This window comes from Microtus ochrogaster, chromosome 18 (genome assembly GCF_000317375.1).
Source record: "Microtus ochrogaster isolate Prairie Vole_2 chromosome 18, MicOch1.0, whole genome shotgun sequence".
Taxonomy (NCBI): Eukaryota; Metazoa; Chordata; class Mammalia; order Rodentia; family Cricetidae; genus Microtus; species Microtus ochrogaster.
The window spans coordinates 14,368,367-14,387,341 of record NC_022020.1 but is presented as its reverse complement, the minus strand read 5'-3'; the positions used below and the strand labels follow the sequence as shown (position 1 = coordinate 14,387,341).

The 18,975-nt window shown below is 45.4% G+C and overlaps 1 protein-coding gene across 4 annotated transcripts in view; it reads right to left on the bottom strand.

Moving 5' to 3' along the window:
- Positions 1-18,975, bottom strand: part of Mapre2 (microtubule associated protein RP/EB family member 2) — a 143,780-nt gene that overhangs the window by 83,467 nt on the left and 41,338 nt on the right. The window contains exon 1 of one of the 4 annotated variants that reach the window (XM_005355828.3): positions 7,510-7,757. The exons of 1 other annotated variant lie outside the window; for it this stretch is intronic. In XM_005355828.3, coding sequence (XP_005355885.1) covers positions 7,510-7,628 — 119 coding nt within the window. In that variant the 5' untranslated portion in view covers positions 7,629-7,757. Of the gene's footprint in view, positions 1-7,391; positions 7,412-7,509; positions 7,758-18,975 lie in introns of those variants that run through there. 2 more of the 4 variants (XM_026783599.1, XM_005355829.3) reach the window with 2 other exon arrangements.

Sequence of the window (18,975 nt, the reverse complement as noted above, 5' to 3'; positions counted from 1 at the left end):
TGCCTTTAATTCCAGAACTTGGGAGGCAGAGGTAGGCAGATCTCTAGGTTCAAGGCCAGCCTGGTCTACAGAAGGGAGTTCCAGGACAGCCAAGACTACACAGAGAAACCCTGTCTAGAAAAGTCAAAATCAAACCAACCAAACAAATGAACAAAACATTTAGAGTAGTACTTGTAGCTGGTCCTGAATGGAACATGCTTGTAACTCCAGTACTTAGGAAACTGAGGGACAAGGAATTCAAGACCAGCCTTGGATATATGGCGAATTTCAGGGCAGCCTGGGCTACATGAGACCTTGCTTGAAAATGGGGGAGAGGGAGAGGCAGAGACAGTTCATGGGGTAAAGTTCACATAAAGATAAAAACCTGAGTTTAATCCCAGTACCCACAAAAAAGTAGGGTGTGGCAGCACGTGCCTACACTTTCAGAACTGAGGACAAGGAGACTCTTCCCTGGGACTTGCTGGCCAGGTTTGGCTGAATCTGGTCAGCCAATGTTAGCCATACCCAACATAAAACAAACACATGGGTCTTCTCTGGGGTGTCTCTCCATTTTGGGCCCCTTCACCAGGACTCTCTCCTTGTTGCTGCCTAGGCTTTCGGCCTCTCCCTTTCAGCGAGGCGCTGGTATTATTTACCCTTGTAATTCTAAGGGCCCTCATGAGCAAACTGGCAACAGAAGGAAGTCTGTTTGCTGAAGGGAAAATATGGGTTTAAATATTAACATAATGGCAACTGTGTAAAACTTGATGATGACAACTTAAAATAGTTCACTATTCCAGGCTGAAGCATGCTTGAGCACTCTAGAATGACCGGATGAGAGTGGTAAGGGACATAGCGGCGGAGGAGCCCATTTCAGGAGCGCCACTAAGGCGGGGCGGAGGAGCCCATTTCAGGAGCGCCACTAAGGCGGGGCGGAGGAGCCCATTTCAGCAGAGCCACTAAGACAGAGGAGAAACCCATTTCAGGAGCGCCACTAAGGCAGAGCGGAGGAGCCCATTTCAGCAGAGCCACTAAGACAGAGGAGAAACCCATTTCAGGAGCGTCACTTGATTGTGACTCGTGCGGCACCAAGTGAAAACTCTGTAGCCATCACGGAGGGCTCCTAAGAAAAGGACGCTGCTGTTCCTACTCAGAGTGAGCAGCGGACATAAGAGAGCCTCCTAGAGATGTCAATGCCTCTGCCACCTGACAAGTTACCTCTCAGGGCTTTGCCCAGGCAGGCTGGCACTAAATAAAGAACAAGGAATTAATGTCTTCAAAATGAGGTGTTACAGACGCTCAAGGTGCTCTCGGGAGATGCACTGTCACCTGGGAACCCTCAAGGTCAATTCTGTGTATATATATATATTAAAGTTGCTCTGTTGCCCAGGCTGGTCTTGAATTCAAGATCCCTAGTGCCAAGATTACAGGGAACACTTCCACACATGGCCCCCTGTGCACAATTAAAATTTAGATTTCCACAAGTTCTATGCCATAGAATGTTGCAGATGCCAGTGACTTAAGAAACAATAGTGTTGGCACTGAAGATGCAGACTTTTGCCCATGTGCACATATGTGCAGCTATATGTTCATATGCATGTGCACAAATGCATACAAATTACTTTCCTTCTTAAATCCCTCGCCTGCTCTCTTTTCTATCCCAAAGTCAAGGCCAAAATCAGATCTTTGTGGCATGGTCATTCGACCCGATAGTCATGCTAGAGGCAGACACATGAGGAACACTGATTTGAACCCCGTTTTCTTAACTAGCTAAGCACTGAGGGGCACTGACACTAAACACTGCCACCAACCCTTCCTCCTTCAGAAGGAAGAAAAGACTTTTTAAGGACATCTATCTTGGCTCAAGTGAGCAAAATCCTAATTAAAATGGGGTGATTGGATGGAAAATAAATACTGTGTCCTTTTTTGGAGTAATTTATTGAGAAATTATTTTGTGCAGGTCTATAAAAGTCTGCTCAGCCGTACTGATTGTTTTCATTAAAGTAAACAGTCTATCTTTGGGGATGCAAGTAACAAAAATTTTGATTCATTAAACAAAAGTTGCATAACATGCACTTATTCACTGCATATGTAATTGGGGGTTTTCACTTGGGAAGAATTCTCTCAATATAGTAATAAATACGAGGGGCCAAAGGTACTAAGATAAGCAATCAGACTCAAGATGAGCGGGGCAGGAAGGTCAGAGACCACGGGTGTGTGTGTGTGTGTGTGTGTGTGTGTGTGTGTGTGTGCATGCAGTGCCATAAGAGACAGACATCTAAACAGTGCATAAGATACGGTGGATATAATATTACCAGGTCAGGATCAGTATTACATAATCACATAGCTAAAAGATAGCCCGAAACCACCGCCTTCTCTTTCCGTGTTGAGACAGGAGCTCACAGAGGGTAGGCCAGCCTTTAACTCCTGATCCTCCTATTTTCTATAGTTTGAGTGCAGAGATTACAGGCATGTGCTACCACATCCAGCTTTTAAGTATTCCAACATAATTCATTATGTAAAATGTTATCTTCAAAAAGGAAGTGGTTGCAAATCTATTTGTCCTTGAAAGTGAAATGAGAACAACTTAAGACGTGCTCAGATGAGCCATGGTAAACTTCAGGTCACTTCTGGGACCTCGGACAGGATGAGGACTCTGGGATCAGCCTGAGTAGCTGCCTGGGCCACACCAATCTCCCTGTATCCCTCACACTGATGGACCAGGTACTCTGTTCGCGCTTCTGAGGATTGAGACAGTACAAGGGCTCTACATTAGCCCCTGAATCAGACTGCTGGCTATGAAGGTGACCCCAGGGTCTGCCCCTTCGTGAGGCAAGCTACGCTCACTGCTTCTCCGCCAGGAGAGGCACATCTCCCTTGTCCTGATCGCTGCTGAGTATAAGTCTTGAGTTTTTCCTTACTTTGTGTCACTGTAGGCTCAGGAAATGCAAACCACTCACTACTCATAGCTGACTGAGCAAGATACTGACAACAAAGAAATCTGGATGAGATAGAGGATGAGCTATTCCAACCTGTGACTTTGCTAGCACTTGAGATCTTGAAGAGGCATCCAGCACGGACGACGCCAGAGAAGACAATCAAACATTTATGGAATTTTCCCATCCTAATGGAATGTCTATATCACCCAGTAATTGCCTCTCCTGGAAACTGAGAGATTATTTGTTTCACTTACACATAGTCCCTAAGAACAGGAAAGATGCTGCATCCAAAAAGCGAACCTGAATCTAGAGGGCGAGCTCATACAGTTGCTCTGTTGACTTCCTGCACCACAAAAGGACACCACAGAGCAGGCCAGCCTCCCCCCGAAGTAACAAGCATCCACATCCCTTTCATAGAGGCTCTGAGGAAGGTCCCCCCAAAAGAAGTCTCAAAGTTGAGTGCCTAGCACAGCATTAAGTAACCTCCTGGGTTTTATGAGCCCTAAGTCAAATACTAAAGACAAAATCAGTATTTGTAAACCGCTCCTTTGCCGCTAATCCGCAGATGGAAAATGGAGACAGGTAAGGCCAGACCTCTGGTGTGTGTAACTGTTGTTCTTGCGGGGTATCATCTGAAACCTACACCCTGTAATAGCTTCTACCGATTGGAACATACGTCACAATCCTATATTTTCTAGATCTATACACAGGATATTTTTCTATGTTCCTAAACAACAGTTGACTTAAAAACAAAACAAAGCAGGCTGGATGTTCTAGATGAGTATCTGAGGCTTATTACCTCCTTTTTTTACTTTTCTTTACAGTTCACTTCCTGGGGCCAAGTAATTCTTTTCTTAAAGTATTCAGACACACGAGTTGCATGCTGGAATAGCAATTCTGAGATGGTCCTTTCTATATGCTCAGTCTCAAAGGCCTGGAGTATGCAAACAAAGATGCTGTGGGCAGAAGGCCAGCTAATAAATCTCATTTCCAACCAGCATCTGCGTAGAACAGAACTGTAGGGAGTAGCCTCTCTAGGGAGGTCCAGGCCACGACTCATTCGCTCTTTGAATTAAAGATTGTCACCTTGGATGGCCCTCACTACATTTATTTTTTAAGCAGCTCTTAAAATATCTGGATTCCTAACTGCGGTGGGGAGGCGGGGGCTGGAGGCACTCTGTCGTGCAGCGGGTGTAGAAATGTGTGCGGATGGCTTTACTGGGTCATTTTGATACCTGACTGCTTCTAGTGCAATTTCTAACACAGATGTGATTTTTAAAAGGGGATCCTGCTTTCTAATTAAAGTGCACAGGGCTTTCGATCATGATTTGTTGTTACCTATTGAACTTCAGGCTGTAAAAAATGGACCCTGTTTACATGCATTGATATCTGCCTTATGATGTCTAGACCAGGACCACATCATATTCTTTTTGTGAACAATCTGGTACTTGGCCCCAGGGAACGGCTCACCAGGTAAAGGTGCTAGCTAGCCTCCAAGCCCAGTGGCCTCAGTTTGATCTCCAGAAGTCACATGGTGAAGGAAAGAACACACTCAAGCAAATCTCATCTGTGGTATGTGCACCCACCCACCCTAAATAAATAACAGCAAAAGAAATTAAAAGAAACCAGAGTGACCGCTTGCACATTAGCGGTCCTTGAGGAATGCCATTGTCCTTTCTAGGGGTCCCTGCCTTCTCTTGCCTGCAATGCCAGCAAGGTGAGGCGTACTCCAGTCTACACTCCCCAAAGTGTTCCTCTTTGGAAACAGAGCACGTTCCCTGTTTACAGACCTGCATGCATGCTCTTAGGCCTTCCATCTCTCTAAGAGTAGAATTAAAGGGACTTAAGAGATGGCTCAGAAGTTAAGAGCACTGGCTGCTCTTAGAGAGGACCTGGATTCATTTCCCTGAGCCTACATGGTGGCTCATAACTGTCTCTCTCTACCCCCAGTTCCAGGAAATACGACACCCTCCTCTGGCCTTGGAGGGCACTATATGAATGCGGTCCATAGATGTACAGGCAAAACAGACATAAAGTGAAAAAACAAAAAGACTTGGACTACATAATCTTCATGGTAAGAAGCCCTGTCAGGAAATAAAGCCCGAGAGAGGGGCTGCTGGAGTGGACCTGGGAATCAGTGACAGCCAGGATCAGAACTGCTTCTGGTGTTGCCAGGGCCCTCAGTACACTCAGGCTCTCTCGGGCACCTCACCGAAAACTTCCGGGCATATCTCACTGCTGAAAGCTACCTCGCCTACAGCCAAGGTCAAACTTCTACTTGGTTAAATCTCTGTTGTGGCTTTCAAATTGCCTTCCAAGTTTCCTCAGCAACCAGATAGCTACATTATTCCGGTCTTAGGATGCCAAAGTAAGGACGGAATGCTTCCTGGACAGAAAAATGTGTCACATTTTTTCCCTTCTCTTAGGTCTCTCCAAAAGCTATGCAGTAGTTAATATTGTATTGCTCATTCACTTTGAAAGAAAGCAGGCCAAGGGAGACACCCAGTGTGTCTGTTTCCAAGGGTGTCCTGCACATCACACAGCACAATGGAGCTGTGCCGGCAGCTTTCTTCACTGAGCCAACGCATCTTTCACTACATCGCCCAGCAATCCTAGTCTATAAAATATGAACACAGGGTTTCCAGAGAAGTTACCAGTGTAGTCAGATCTTTACCAAAATTTCTTTGTTTTAATTGTATATAATTTAAGGTGATACCATAAAACATCAAAAAGCAAAGCAGAAATTATTTAATAAGTAGAAGGAATAACTTGGATTAAAAACACAAACAATTTCATCATAAAGCACTATCTTTTTTTTTTTTCCCCACAAGAAGGGCCCATTTGACCTTTTTGGCAAACAGTTTTTCATTACCACTTTGAGTTGGTTCACATGAGTAATAAAACCCAATTAGGCAACTTCCTCTGGCCCACGTGGTAAAATGTGTACTCCATCCTAGGAGCAGCAGCTACTGACATAGCAGGGATTAAGATGCTCAGGAAATAAGGGCTTCAAATTTATTGCCTACAAGAACAGTTCAAATAAGTGAGCTTTCAAAGCAACTTGATTTTGTTTATTTTTAAATTCTCTTTTTAGGTTCACCCAGTGGAGAAAGGTGAAAAAGAGAGGGACCTTCCAACAGCGGGATCCCCAAAAGGCAAGTTCCAGAAGTTGAGGACCAACTGTGGCTTACATTACGAGAGTAACAATCACTTGAAATCCGTGAGGATGCCCTGCCAATTCTAGTCATTGGAACCATAAGATGTGAGACTGGGTGATCTCAGGGGGGCAGCCAAAATTAACTTCAAGTATTTATGTAACTGCCAGAGATGGAATAGGGCAGAGGGTGGCTTTTACCTCCCTCCTTTTGAGACAACAAATGGTATCTCTGCTCAATAAGGAAGGAAGTGGGGAATTTGGGAGTCTCCTTTATGATATGCACATAGAATATGAACACAGAATATTCTGCCCATAATATTATTTGAGAATTCAGATGGCAGGCTTACTTTAAAAAGTAGTTATTTCCTGTTGCTCACTGGCTCAGAGGCTGCATCCTGCAGGTATGTGTGCTCCACTTTAAAGCAAAAGCATCGCTGGTGGTTATGAAGGTTACATTTAAAAATAACCACCTCAGTACAAAAGAACTTCAGAGGAAATACAATCTGAGCTATCCGTCTCCCTGTACGTCTGGCCTTGAGCTGCCTAAGATCAAGCTACATTCTGCATCACATTGTTATCCTTATTAAACAATGCAAACAATTTTAATGAGCTTATCTATGGGAACATATTGCCAGATATGTTAATGCAAAAATGATGCCAACGACACAGGCAACTCATTAATCAAAAGGCTCACAATACAATGACCGGTAGCATTCCCATCCTCAAATCAGACCTCAGCAAAAATATAAGGAATCACCTTTCTGGTATAAATAAGAAGGAAGGACTCCTCCACCCATGCAGAGGCCATAAAACTCTTCAGAAAATGCATAGCGGCGCTGGGTTTTGGTAGGTTTCCTTTTTGTCGTTGTGGGTTTTTTTGTTTTTTCTTTTTTTTTTTTTTAACCCCTAGGTCTGAAACAGTCTAGGCTCTTTCTAATCAGCCTCGGCTTCCACGGAGAGATTTTGGTGAATGTCTGACACTGTGACCTCTGCTGTCAATCCTTGCACCAATCAGCGTGCAGAATTCTTACAAAGCTCCATCAATCTGGCGGTTTAACATCACACACTGCAGCTTCATCTAGAGGATTCCATCTTTTCCTGCATGCTCCCCAGGTTAAGCGCAAGCGCGCTCCTCACCATCCTCCCTTTCTCGCCATTCTCCCGTTTGTTTGCTCCTTTAGTGCCCGCCACCTAATGGTTCCTTTAAATGCTAAAAGAGAAGGAGGAGAGGAAGTGCTGAGCCTGTGTCCCTTCGGGGATGCGGGAAGATGGCATGCAGGGAAGAGATGGAGGGAGACCTCTTGTAGGCAACAAACCTATTCGCCCGCGGAAGCCTCCATGCTCACCCCACCGACACAGGACCCTGCAACCAAGCAATCCCGGCCTCCGCGTTACGTAACGGGACGGACCGTCCGCAGCCACCCGTGCCAGTACCTGTAGGACCGCTCCCCGCGCACTGTGTGCTTCCGGAAAGGAATGATGGTCCCGTTATCCTGGATGATGTCGTTGTTGTTCTCGCCATTTGGGGACAAGGTTTGGGTCGGCCCAGGCATTGGCGCTCTCCCGACAGAGGGAACACACGCGGAGGCTGGCTGGGGCGAAGGGCTGTGTCTCCCCGCTGATTGCTGCTCACTCTGCAGCCGCGCTCTGCTCCTGCTCCGCGCCCGGCCCCGCCCTCCCAAGGCCACGCCCTCGAAGGCCACGCCCTCTCACGTCAGGGCGCCTGCAGCAGCGGCAGCGACTGATCACGTGCCCAGTGTCGCCATAGCAACCCGCTAACTCGTAGACTTGCCGAGGTTCACGCAGAGCGGCTCAGCGTGAGCTCCCGGGGCTGCAGGCTACAGAGCAAGGGGCTGGCCGGCATCTGGCGTGGACCCGCCCTGAGCCGGAGTGAGAACCGGCTCTTCCTTTAGCAGCTTCCTCTCAGACCAAGCTGCCCCTGCAGCTGGACACACAAAAGGATTCGTGCCCAGGCCTGGGGTAGCTCCAAGGCCCAGGACAGGAAACGTGGTCAGGTTGCAGGACAAACCCACAAAGACCTGAGGCTAGCTTCTAGGGAAGGTGGGGGACTAAAAGGGTTAAGCTTTCCCTCGTCCTCTGTTCTCCAAAGCAGCCACCTCCTGCTTAAAAGAAGCAGAAAAATAAGACCATACCGTGAGGACGACCGTTACAAATTAAATGACTCTGTACAAAATAATTTCCCAATTGTGATTTTTTAAAAAAAAAAAATTATTTATGTAATCACCAGTTTATAATATCACCGTTAAAGAAACCTTTTTTTCCTTTATAAAAGCAGGCTCGTGTTAGGACTAGGCTAATCTTGAACTTATGATCACCTTGTTCAAATTACCAAATTCTAGGATTATCTATGCCCCAAGGCTCAGCACCCTCTATTCCTTTTCCCTGCTCTTTGATTCCTATCATCAATTCTCCGTCCTTTACTGATATGTGGATTAGACAAGTGACCACCTCATTTAACATTTGGAAGCTCAACGCTCAGGCTGTTTCAGCAGTGCAAATGGTATTTGCAAATAATTTGCTGTAAGTCAGGAACCATTATCCCCAATTTAAAAACGGACGTGCTAGAAAAAGACCACACCGGAAGTGATGAAGCAGACTAGCAAATGACACATGTTTTTTTTTAACAGTGTGACCACCTACTAGTGACCTGTGATGTTATAAACCTAGGTATGAAGTATTTCAGTACGTGTCCAAAATAATATGACAAGATGAATGCGTACAGAATTGCAAGTACCAGGCAAAGCCTGGGGTTTCGATAATAAACAGCCCCCACCGAGGACCAGCGCTGCCACTTCCTGAGTGAAGAGGGTCTGGATTCTCTACTCGTTAGAAGCTCTCTCTGGATATCCATAAAGTGGATAAAGAAGAAAATTTGGGGGTGTAAAAAGCCCCACATGAGTGAGGATAAAGGGCAAAGTTCCCAGTTACGGCTTCCTCCACCATTGGCCACTATGTGGCCTATCATGGTCCCCATAGTGTGATACAGATATTAATAACAAAAATTCTGTCATTCCTGAAAATTCAACAGCATGTGTCCCCAGTTATAAGTTATTTCTGTGTCAACCTTCTGGGATTGGAATCAAATGTTCCACAGCACAGATGGTAATGATAATCTCGAGCAAGCCCCTCCCTGTTTCCTTTCTATTTTATACTCGACTTTTGGCCAGTGATTTTAATAATTTTATTTTTTCTGCTTATTCAGTTAGTTCCACAGGACAAAAACTAGTTCCTTCCTCTGAATCCATCTCATGATAGTTGTTTTTCTCATCCAATCAGGATCCAGTTCTGACAGAAGACTTACTAAGGAGCACGGAGAGCTGTTTAAGTACGGGTCTCGTTCACATCCAACAACCAGCTAAAAGGAGCTGGGACACTTCCTCTTGCTGTTTCTGTTACTTGACCCACTTGCTAATTTCTCCACTGACTTCTTTCCTCTTGCAGAAGCTTTCCCTTTCCGGTAGTCAGTCTGAAATACCGCCCGCGGATCAAATGCACTGTTTTCCCACCGTGCCCTCTCAATGGGGGTTCTTCCATGGAGCTCACTTTGGCATGATGGCGAGGACTAATTTGGTCAAAATTTGAATGTCCAGTCCATCGCTTTAAACTCATTTCTACCACAGTCTGCAGAGTAAACATCCCTGCCTATCCACCCTTGTCCGGTTGTTCAAGAAGGAGGGAGTGATGACCAAAAATGTAGTCAGTAGGCTGAAAAGGGAGGGATAGTGGACTCTCAAGCTCTTGTAAATCTTCCTCTATGACCGCTCTGAGCCATGCTACTATAAAGGGACCCGGAGAGTTCCTGAGAGCGGCCATTACCCTTTAAGATGCGGGGGTACAGGGGTAATAATCTGAAAACATTAAACAGATGCCTTTCGTTCCTCTCACATAAATCAGGTTACCCGGCAGCTAGTCTCCAATTTAGCCTTGGGGGAAAGAGGAAGGCAAATCCCACTTTGGGGAGAGTATGATTCAATCTGGGAAAATACAGAAAAGATGGAATGAGGCAGAGAAAAACCCATCCTTTCAAGGCCCAACCAAATGAATGTAGGAATAAAGGTTAAAACAATCAATCAATCAATCAATCAATCAATCAAAAGGCAACTAGTTTCCCAGTCTGTCTCCTAGAAGAGACATCAAATAGGCTGAAGGTCCTGCCAAAATCTAGGGGACGTCCTTTGGTCTCATTTTACACTGAGAAGTCTAGGGAATGGCTATAGTTGAAGGAACGCCTCATTAATCCTATTCATTCCCAAGAGAGGCGCAGCCTGTCCCAGTGAAGACCTCCTTGCTTGACAAGATCCAGCCCAAGAGAGGCGCAGCCTGTCCCAGTGAAGACCTCCTTGCTTGACAAGATCCAGCCCTGCTCCCCAGTGAAGAATGCTTACGAGCTATGGCTCCATCACAGTGCGGACCCCTTTCCTAACAAGGTGTGGCCTGTCACAGTGTCACCACACTTCAGGAAGCTCAGGTTATGATAGTAGTGATGGCAAGGGTGTTATCACAGCAGACGCCGAGGGACACTAAAAGTTCACAGGAACTCAAATAGGAGAGATAGCTAGCTGTGAGGAAAGGGACAGTGTCAGAGCCAAGTGTGTAGGGGCTGCTGAAGAGTTCACCATAGGGACTGGAGAGACGGCTCAGCAGTCAAGAGCACTGACTGTTCTTCCAGAGGACCCGAGTTCAATTCCCAGCACCCACAAGGCAGCTCACAACTGTCTGTAACTCCAGTTCCAGGGAATATGACACCTTCACACCAATGTACATAAAATAAAGTTGAGAGAGAGAGAGTAGCATGGAACCAGCAGTCTTACCCCACCCACCTTCTGGCTTTCTATAAGACCTTCACATCCTTTCAGTCCAGACCTCGGGGAAAGGGGGTAGGCACTTAGAAATCGGCTATTTACCTAAGAGATGGAGCTCAAAGGTCCCTAATCTGAAAGATGCTGTAATTCAGGGAGCTGGCAAGCTTCAAATTTTCTGGTTCCCTAATCCCCAATAGGTTAAGGGAGGTCACAAGGATGAAAGGAAGTGTCTATGTATACCTAACCGTGGATTACAGTTTTGTTGTGTACCCAGAGGGTTACCAAAAACTGTGTGCAGACTACAGTCCTATGGCTCCAGGTGCCCGGGGGGGGGGGGCGCACTCCTCTCACCAAGCAGCTATTAAAGTTGGGGCTCTGGCTCAGGCAGCTGTGGGGGCTGGGCTGGGTTTACATACATACACTGCTATGTAATTTTGACAACTTGTTTCATATCTTTACGATCTTGTTCCCTGATCTATAAAGCCGTGTAGTGATACTGGCTTCACTGCGTGGCTGTGGGGTTAGATTACGGACCGCACTGAAAGCCCCTGACCTTGAAACTGGCAAAATACTCAGGCTCTGACCTCAAGACACCTCCAGGGCTGAGGGTGATGAGAGAGTACAACACAGTTACAGTACAAGGGCTAAGATCAGCAGCAAACTCACAGTGGGCCTGTGTTCTCTGGGCGGCTGTCCATCACCAGCAGTAACAACAGAAACCTTTTCTGATCACTTCCCAGGCAACACCTCCACTGCTGCAATCACCAAGCAGAGCCTGGCAGGCAGGAGGCACTAAACGAATGCAATCATTCATTTGTTCAGTGAGTGTTTCAGGGGAAGAACAGGTTGTTAGCTATTGGATGGATACCACACTTCTTGCCCATCAGCCTAGGTGCTTATCCTGGAGGCAGGGTTGTCTTTAGAATGAGGAATGGAGTGGGGAGGAAGGATGGAGGCGAAAGGCTTTTGACAGAGGCAGGAAAGGGTGTGCTCCCTGCAGGACACTGCGGGCTGCTCTGTGCGAAGGGAAAGCAGAGTGCACAGTGGCAGAGGCCAGCAGGAAGAGGCTCTAAAGGCTGGCTGTGCTGAAGAGCTTGGCTGAAATCTGAAGTGATCTGCAAGCAGGAAGTACAGAGAGGGCGACTGACGATGACGTTTGCATACTGAATGACGATGATGGTGTGGAAGAAGAGTAAACCCAGCTCCCAAATCTATAACAAACAAAACCAAAACAGTGAAGATATAAACCAACAGATCAAAGGACTTTAGAAGCAAGCACACATTTGAAAATTCAAATACATGTTAGGGTTTGGTAGATAACAGGCCAGGTGATGGGAATGGATTGAGGGTAGGTAGGAGGTAGTGAAGGAAAGAGAAACATCTCACAGAGGTCCCAAGCATCAATTAGCAAGCTTAGGAATACAGATTAAATTGTTGCTTTGGAAGAAAGTTTCTCAAAGTGCATTTCAGTCACAGAGAAAAACCCACAGGATGTGCTATTAGCTGTCAGTCCATGGGTGAGTCCTTCAGCATTTGTTGAATGTGCTTGTGTGTCTCAGTCTTATCTGTGTTTGATGTGGACACACACTAATTTGCAGATAATTGTCCCCAAAGTGCTGCAGCAGCGGCAAGATAAGACCCTTTGGAATTTTTTAAAAGCTGAGCGATAAAGAGAGAAAAGTAGGAAAGGAGGGAGATGCTACACATCCTCGGAAAGGAGAGGTCTCTAGGGCCAGGTGGCACAGAAAGTTTGCGTAAGATAAGAACCATGAGAGAAGCATTTACTCCATTTGGGGAGTTGTTCTCAAGATATTTTTAAAGGGTAGATTTCAGACCAGGCCCATCAATGTTGGCTGAAGAAAAGAAAGGCGTCTTTCAAGGAGGAGGGAAAGCTGAAATTCTTCCTGAAGACATGAGCTTGGCAATGAACCCGATATCAAAGGGAAGAAAAAGGTGTTATGTACATAGACTCAGGAGCTAATGGGGCTTGGTAAGCATTTGCCTTAAAATGCTCCTCCTTGCAATCTTGGAAGGGACTGATGCACACACAGTTTATAAGCTGCACCAGCTGGATTGCTACCCTTCCCAAACTCTAGAGGAGTCAGTGTCTGTTTGGGTGGAAGCTTCACCTCTGCCCCTGGCATCCAAATATCCAAAGGGCCTGGAATGTTTGGGTGAAAGTTCCATCCCAAGTCCCCTCCCCTGGGAGTTGCCTCAATCCAGACTCCACCTTCGAGAAAGCCCGCCAAATGATGACCCCTCCCTGGCGAGGCTCAAGACCACTCCCACAGAGTATTTAAAATGCCCCGAGAACAAACACGTGGTTTTCTGGTCTTCCTTCCCATCTTCTCTCTGGGGGCCTGGAAGCATTAGTATCCATTAAACCTGGGCTTTTTCTAATTTGGTTTGATTTGGTCTGATTTGGATTATTGTGTCGGCTGAGAGGTTTATCAGGGCACAAAAACTTTTCAGTGTCCACTCCCCCCAAAGCTAAAACAAGCAAATAAAAACTCGAGGTATTTGAAATGTATGTTGGGCACGCAGGGTTTCTCAGGCAGACCCAGAGGCCAGAGAGTCAGAGGCAAGATATTAGCCAAAGGCTTCATCCACCAGACACACACAAAGATGACTGGATAGGACACCAAGCTAGGAGTTCTCTCAGGACAGGAACATCAACACAACAATGTTCTCTCTCTCCTCTTCTCTCTCTGCATTGCCTTGGATTTGAGAACCAACATAAATAAATAAATAAATAAATAAATAAATAAATAAATAAATAAATAAAATCCAAAATTTAACATAACCCACTGGATGGACCAGGACTGGCTAGGAACGCGATTCCATCCTGGAAGTGCCTTCTCATCATCAAACCTTTTCCAGACTTCCCGTGTTTGTGGATGCTGATCTTCATCACCATCAGAGGCGTTCACAGGTGTGGCACCACCTCTGAGGGAGGCTTCTCCAAATACAGACAGGAGATTCCACTTGGCAGTCGCCTCTGCTGCCCTAGGACAGGCCATTCTCACATGTGCATCCTCTATTATTTCAAATGGGAAATGGGAGGTTCTGTTTACCAGTGACTTACAATACGCTACACACGCCACATTACATCAGTGAGTAAGTACATGATCTGCTGGCCAGTGGCGCTGTCCTGAAATCACATTAGTGATATAGAAGAGAATTTGGATTTGATTGGTGTTTCCTACGGGCTTGGTAAGAATTTCGTGATACAAGTATGCTTCCTGGCTTTAGACAAAACAATTTATTTAATCAAAGTTGATAAATGTTCTTTCCCAGATTCGGAAAGACCTCTTCAGAACTAACCTACATGAGTTTGTTCTTCCAGAACTGGCATTTTGTTTTGTTTGGTTTGAGGCAAATTCTTACTATGTAGCTCTGACTATCCTGGAATTCACTATATAGTTCAGACTGGCCTCGAACTTACAGAGATCTGCCTACCTCTGTCTCTCAAGTGCTGGAGTACTGGCCTTTTTGAAGGACCCAAACACATGACTAACCTCTTTCTCAGACCAAACTCAAGTCCTCTGGAAGAACAGCAGGCTCTCCTAACTGCAGAGTAATCCCTCCAGCCCCTAGTACCGACTTTTGAGATCATTGGTCTTTGCATGTAGGTTATGAGCCATGCCAATAGCTTAGTGGATTTATCCAGAAGGCAGGGTTTTGCAGGTCTCCAGTGTGCCAGCAAAATAGCAAGATTTGCATGATGTTAAAATATAGATTATTCATTCCATCATATAAGATGGTAAGAGTTGCTCCAAAGCCACAGAGAAACCCTGTCTTGAAAAACCAAAAAAAAAAAAAAAAAAAAAAGATGGTAAGAGTTCTGTGTTGAGTTTTCTCTAATTTACTTTTTCTTAAATTTTCAAAAGGTTTAGTTTTTTTTTTTTGGAGTAACTTAACATGATGTGGATGCAGTTTTCAAACATTTGCAGAACATTACAATTTTTGCAGTCATTCAATCAAATCTACAATGTCAAGTTCCAGTCCATTAAATAAAATGTGTTTTTGAACTATAGCATCTGGTTAAATCTCAGAGCATTAAACACATTCTCTAGAGAAATACAGAGTAATAAACATAGTGAAACATTTATTATCACATGAATACAGAAACCAAGCAACCATGCTTGCAGAAACCAAGGAAAACCCACTGTGATACCAGTGTTTGTCTGAGGGCTTAACCTCTCTTTGGCGAGTACTTACTGAGAACTTACTATGTGCCAGGCTAATTTAGGCATTGGAGAAACAAATACACAGACAAAATCCCTTGCCTTCATGAACTTGCACCGACGTATGAGCTTGCACCGACATGTAAGGATGTGTATTGGGTTGGGTGAATAGAGATTAGAAACAGTGTGTCAGACGGTGGTAAATGCCGCAGGAAAATATAAAGCTGGGAGAAAGGATGGAATGGTTTTAAATGGGCTGCTCTGGCCGGCATTGCCACAGTGATGATACTGATCCTGTGACTTGGAAGTGAGGGAGAGCAGTGTGGACCACAGCAAGTGCAAAGGCCCTGAGGTGGGAGAGGGCCGGAAGGTGCCTTTGTGGCAGAGGGAGTGTGTGTGCGTGTGTGGTGCAGAGAGCAGGGAGACAGCTGTTGGCAACGAGGTCAGAAAAATCACAGAGAGGCCACAATGTGCAGGGCTTTGAAAATTCATTGTAAAAGTCTTTGGCTTAAAGCCAGCGTTGAGACCGTTCATATGTAGTAGTGTTAGCAGTGTGGGCACACATGTGGAATGCTCCCTAATTATAGCAAGAACAGCACCTAATATTTCAGTGCTTTTTATGGGCCAAATGTTATGCTTTACAGTGTGTCGGTATTTTCATCCTCAAAGAAACGTCAAAGAAACGGGCTATTTGAAGTCCCATAGTCAAGGAGGTAACAGCTAGATGACTTCACAAGATCAGCAGCTGGGATGTGGCAGAGCTGGGCATGAGCAAGCCTGTCATACGTCAGAGAGTCAGAGAGTCTTCCTTGGCTTGCTCGGCTCACCTTTCAAGCTGGGGTCTGGTTCACCCCAGAGGAGGAATGCAGAATCCAGGTCAGTGAGGGGGAGGGGCGAGCTGCAGAAGGTCCGAGGAATGTAGGAAGCAAGGAATGTCAAGTGAGGTCCAGCTGAGCGGCAGAGAGCCCTGCAGTCAGAGGCTAAGCAGGAGACCAATGTTCCAGGGGATGAGGGATTGGAAGAAATGAGGACAGAAACAAGCTATGGCTGAGAGAGAAAAAAGCTAGAGGGTAGAGGAAGAAACACTAGGATTTTGGGTTACCAGTGTCTATGATTGAGAGAGAGAAAGAACGACTTTTCTACCCTGATTTATTGTGATTAATGATTTTATTTCACTGTGAACCTCAGCTAGCAGTGCCCATCTCTTGGATGCCTTCTGAAAGCAGAGGAGACCACAGGCATTTTTTGGTATTTGTATTCAAAGTTTAAATCTGTTTTCATTTTTACTACGCCAAGATGTTGTAATTCACCCATCCAGCTCTAGACATGGCTATTTGGATGTGTTCACTAAAATGTGCCTGTGTCTGAATTTATGAAATTCCTTTATTTCCTCCTCCCACTTATTTCCATGCTAAAATAGGAACATATCTTCATGGAGTTACTAGATAGGACGTCTTAAAAGTGGTAGGAGCATGCAGGGCTCAGTCCAATAGGGAAAGACATGAAGAGGTTCTAAGTATCACTAACAAATCAATAACCTTCCAGAAGATTCCAAGGCTTTCAAGAGAAGATTTCCTCAGGGGTTCTCAAATGTCAGCCAACCTATTGAGCTTTATTTGTTAAATATGATCCTGCAAAGTTGAAACCCAGCGAAGAGACTCCTTGATGCAATCAAGAAGGCCGGAGGAGTGGGGAAACTGTGATATCAGAAGGGGGGAAACTGCGGTATCAGGTACCAGTCCGTAGACTTTCAGAACCACTCAAAGCCCAGGGCAAGAGAGGCAGGATGCTAGGAGGGAAGGGCTTCGTGAGCCTGGGCCCCCTCTGTCAAGCCTGGTGTGTAGCAGCAGAGTTGTGGCTCTGGGACACCTCTTCTACAGTGTGTCAAGGCCACAAAAGGGAGGCTGCTGGAAGCCCAAGAAATGGGAGAGGAATCCCCCAATTCCTGACCTCATCCAAATAAAATCCGTGAGAAGAAAATTAAAGCATCTTACTTCATTATGGAGAAAAAAAAAGGAATGCAACTGGAAATTATGAAGTAAGACTAAATTTCTAGCAGAAATGTTTTAATTAGTGTTCATAGCTTGTTTAATCAGAAATGGCTTTAATTAGATCTTGGAGTACCCAGTGTCTTCATGTTTTCTGCTTTTTTTTTGTTTTTGTTTTTGTTTGTTTGGTTTGTTAGTTGTTTTTTTCTAGATAGGCTTTCTCTGAAGCTTTGGAACTCAACCTGGAACTTGCTCTGTGGACCAGGCTGACCTTGAACTCACAGAGATCCAGTAGTCTCTGCCTCCTGAGGGCTGGGATTAAAGGCGTGTGCCACTATCACCCAGCCTGTCTTCGCGTTTTTAATCTGTATTGACCCAGCATCTACAGAACACACACATAAATTGTAAGCATTGACGCGAGGGTCTACTCATAGAGGGAAGCACACAAAAACAGTGGGCCACCTTCAAGAAGCTTCTATGTCACACTTTTTTTTTTAAATTTTTTTATGGTTTATTTAACTTTATTTTATGTGCATTGGTGTGAAGGTGTCAGATCCCCTGGAACTGGATCTTCAGACAGTTGTGAGCTGCCATGTGGGTGCTGGGAATTGAACCCGGGTCCTCAGGAAGAGCAGTCAGTGCTCTTAACTGCTGAGCCATCTCTCCAGCCCCCCATGTCACACTTTTATCTAAATAAATCAGACCCGGAAATCGGAAGGCATCTCAATCTTTTAATTAAAAAAGAATTGCTTTCTTTTACTCCATGTGTGCAAGTGTTTGGTCTGTATGTGTATCTGTGTCTGAGGAGGTCGAAGAGGGAGCCAGATTCCCTAGAGCTGGAGTTATACATGGTTGTGAGCTGTCACGTGGGTGCCAGGAACTGAGCCCAGGTCCTCTGGAAGAGCAGCCAGTGATCTTAACCCAGGTCTTCCTCTCTCCAGCCCAGAATCCCAGTTTCACTCAGTCTTAACCACGTATAGGGAGACCCAATGAATCATCAGTCAGCTGATGCACCTAGACTCAATTCTCAGGATTAACTGTAATTCAACCATCTTCTCAATGCCCTCCAGGCCGCATTCCAGCCGGCTCTGAGCACCCCCCCTCCCCCCCCCCGTCAGTGTTCAAGGAATCATCCCCACTAAGAAATGGGCCTGCGTGCAGAGAATATTACTGTTCCACCCTTCTGTGGAATTAAATAGTTCTTTGAACCTGAGTGGAGAGGCTTTCTCTTCAGGCTGTCAGCCCCCAAATCATGACACAGAGACTTAGTAATAGTTATGAATGCTCAGTCTTAGTTTAAGCTTGTTTGTGGCTAGTTTTTTTAAACATAAATTAACCAGTTTCTTTCCATCTGTGTTTTGCCTCAAAGTTCTTCCCCCTGCCCCTTTCTTTCATTCTGAATATCCTACTTTCCTGCTTCTTCAGTGTTTGTCTGGTGTCTGTCTGTCTGTCTAGCCCCAGGTATATCTCCCTTTCTCCCTTGTTCTCTTCTCTCTGTGTGTATGTGGGTGTGTTTGTGAGGTCTCTCTCTCTCTCTCTGTATATTTATGGGGCCTCTCTCTCTCTCTCTTTCTCTCCCCCCCCTCTCTCTAGATCCCTTCTACTTATTTCTCTCCCTGCCAGTCTCACCTATCGCTCTACTGCCCAGCTATTGGCCATTTAGCATCAATCAGGTGCCTTAGGCAGGCAAAGCAACACATCTTTATATCATTAAACAAATGTAGCATAAACAAATGCAACACATCTTTGCTTAGCTAAAGTGATATTCCACAACATCTGGTGGTTTAGCAGAGCTTGGCTATGAGGGTGGGTTCAGTGATAGAACTATGGCCCAAGATGTATAGAGCTACAATGTGTGTGTGTGTTATTTCTTATTAAAGACAGCACTATAGAATTAAGAAA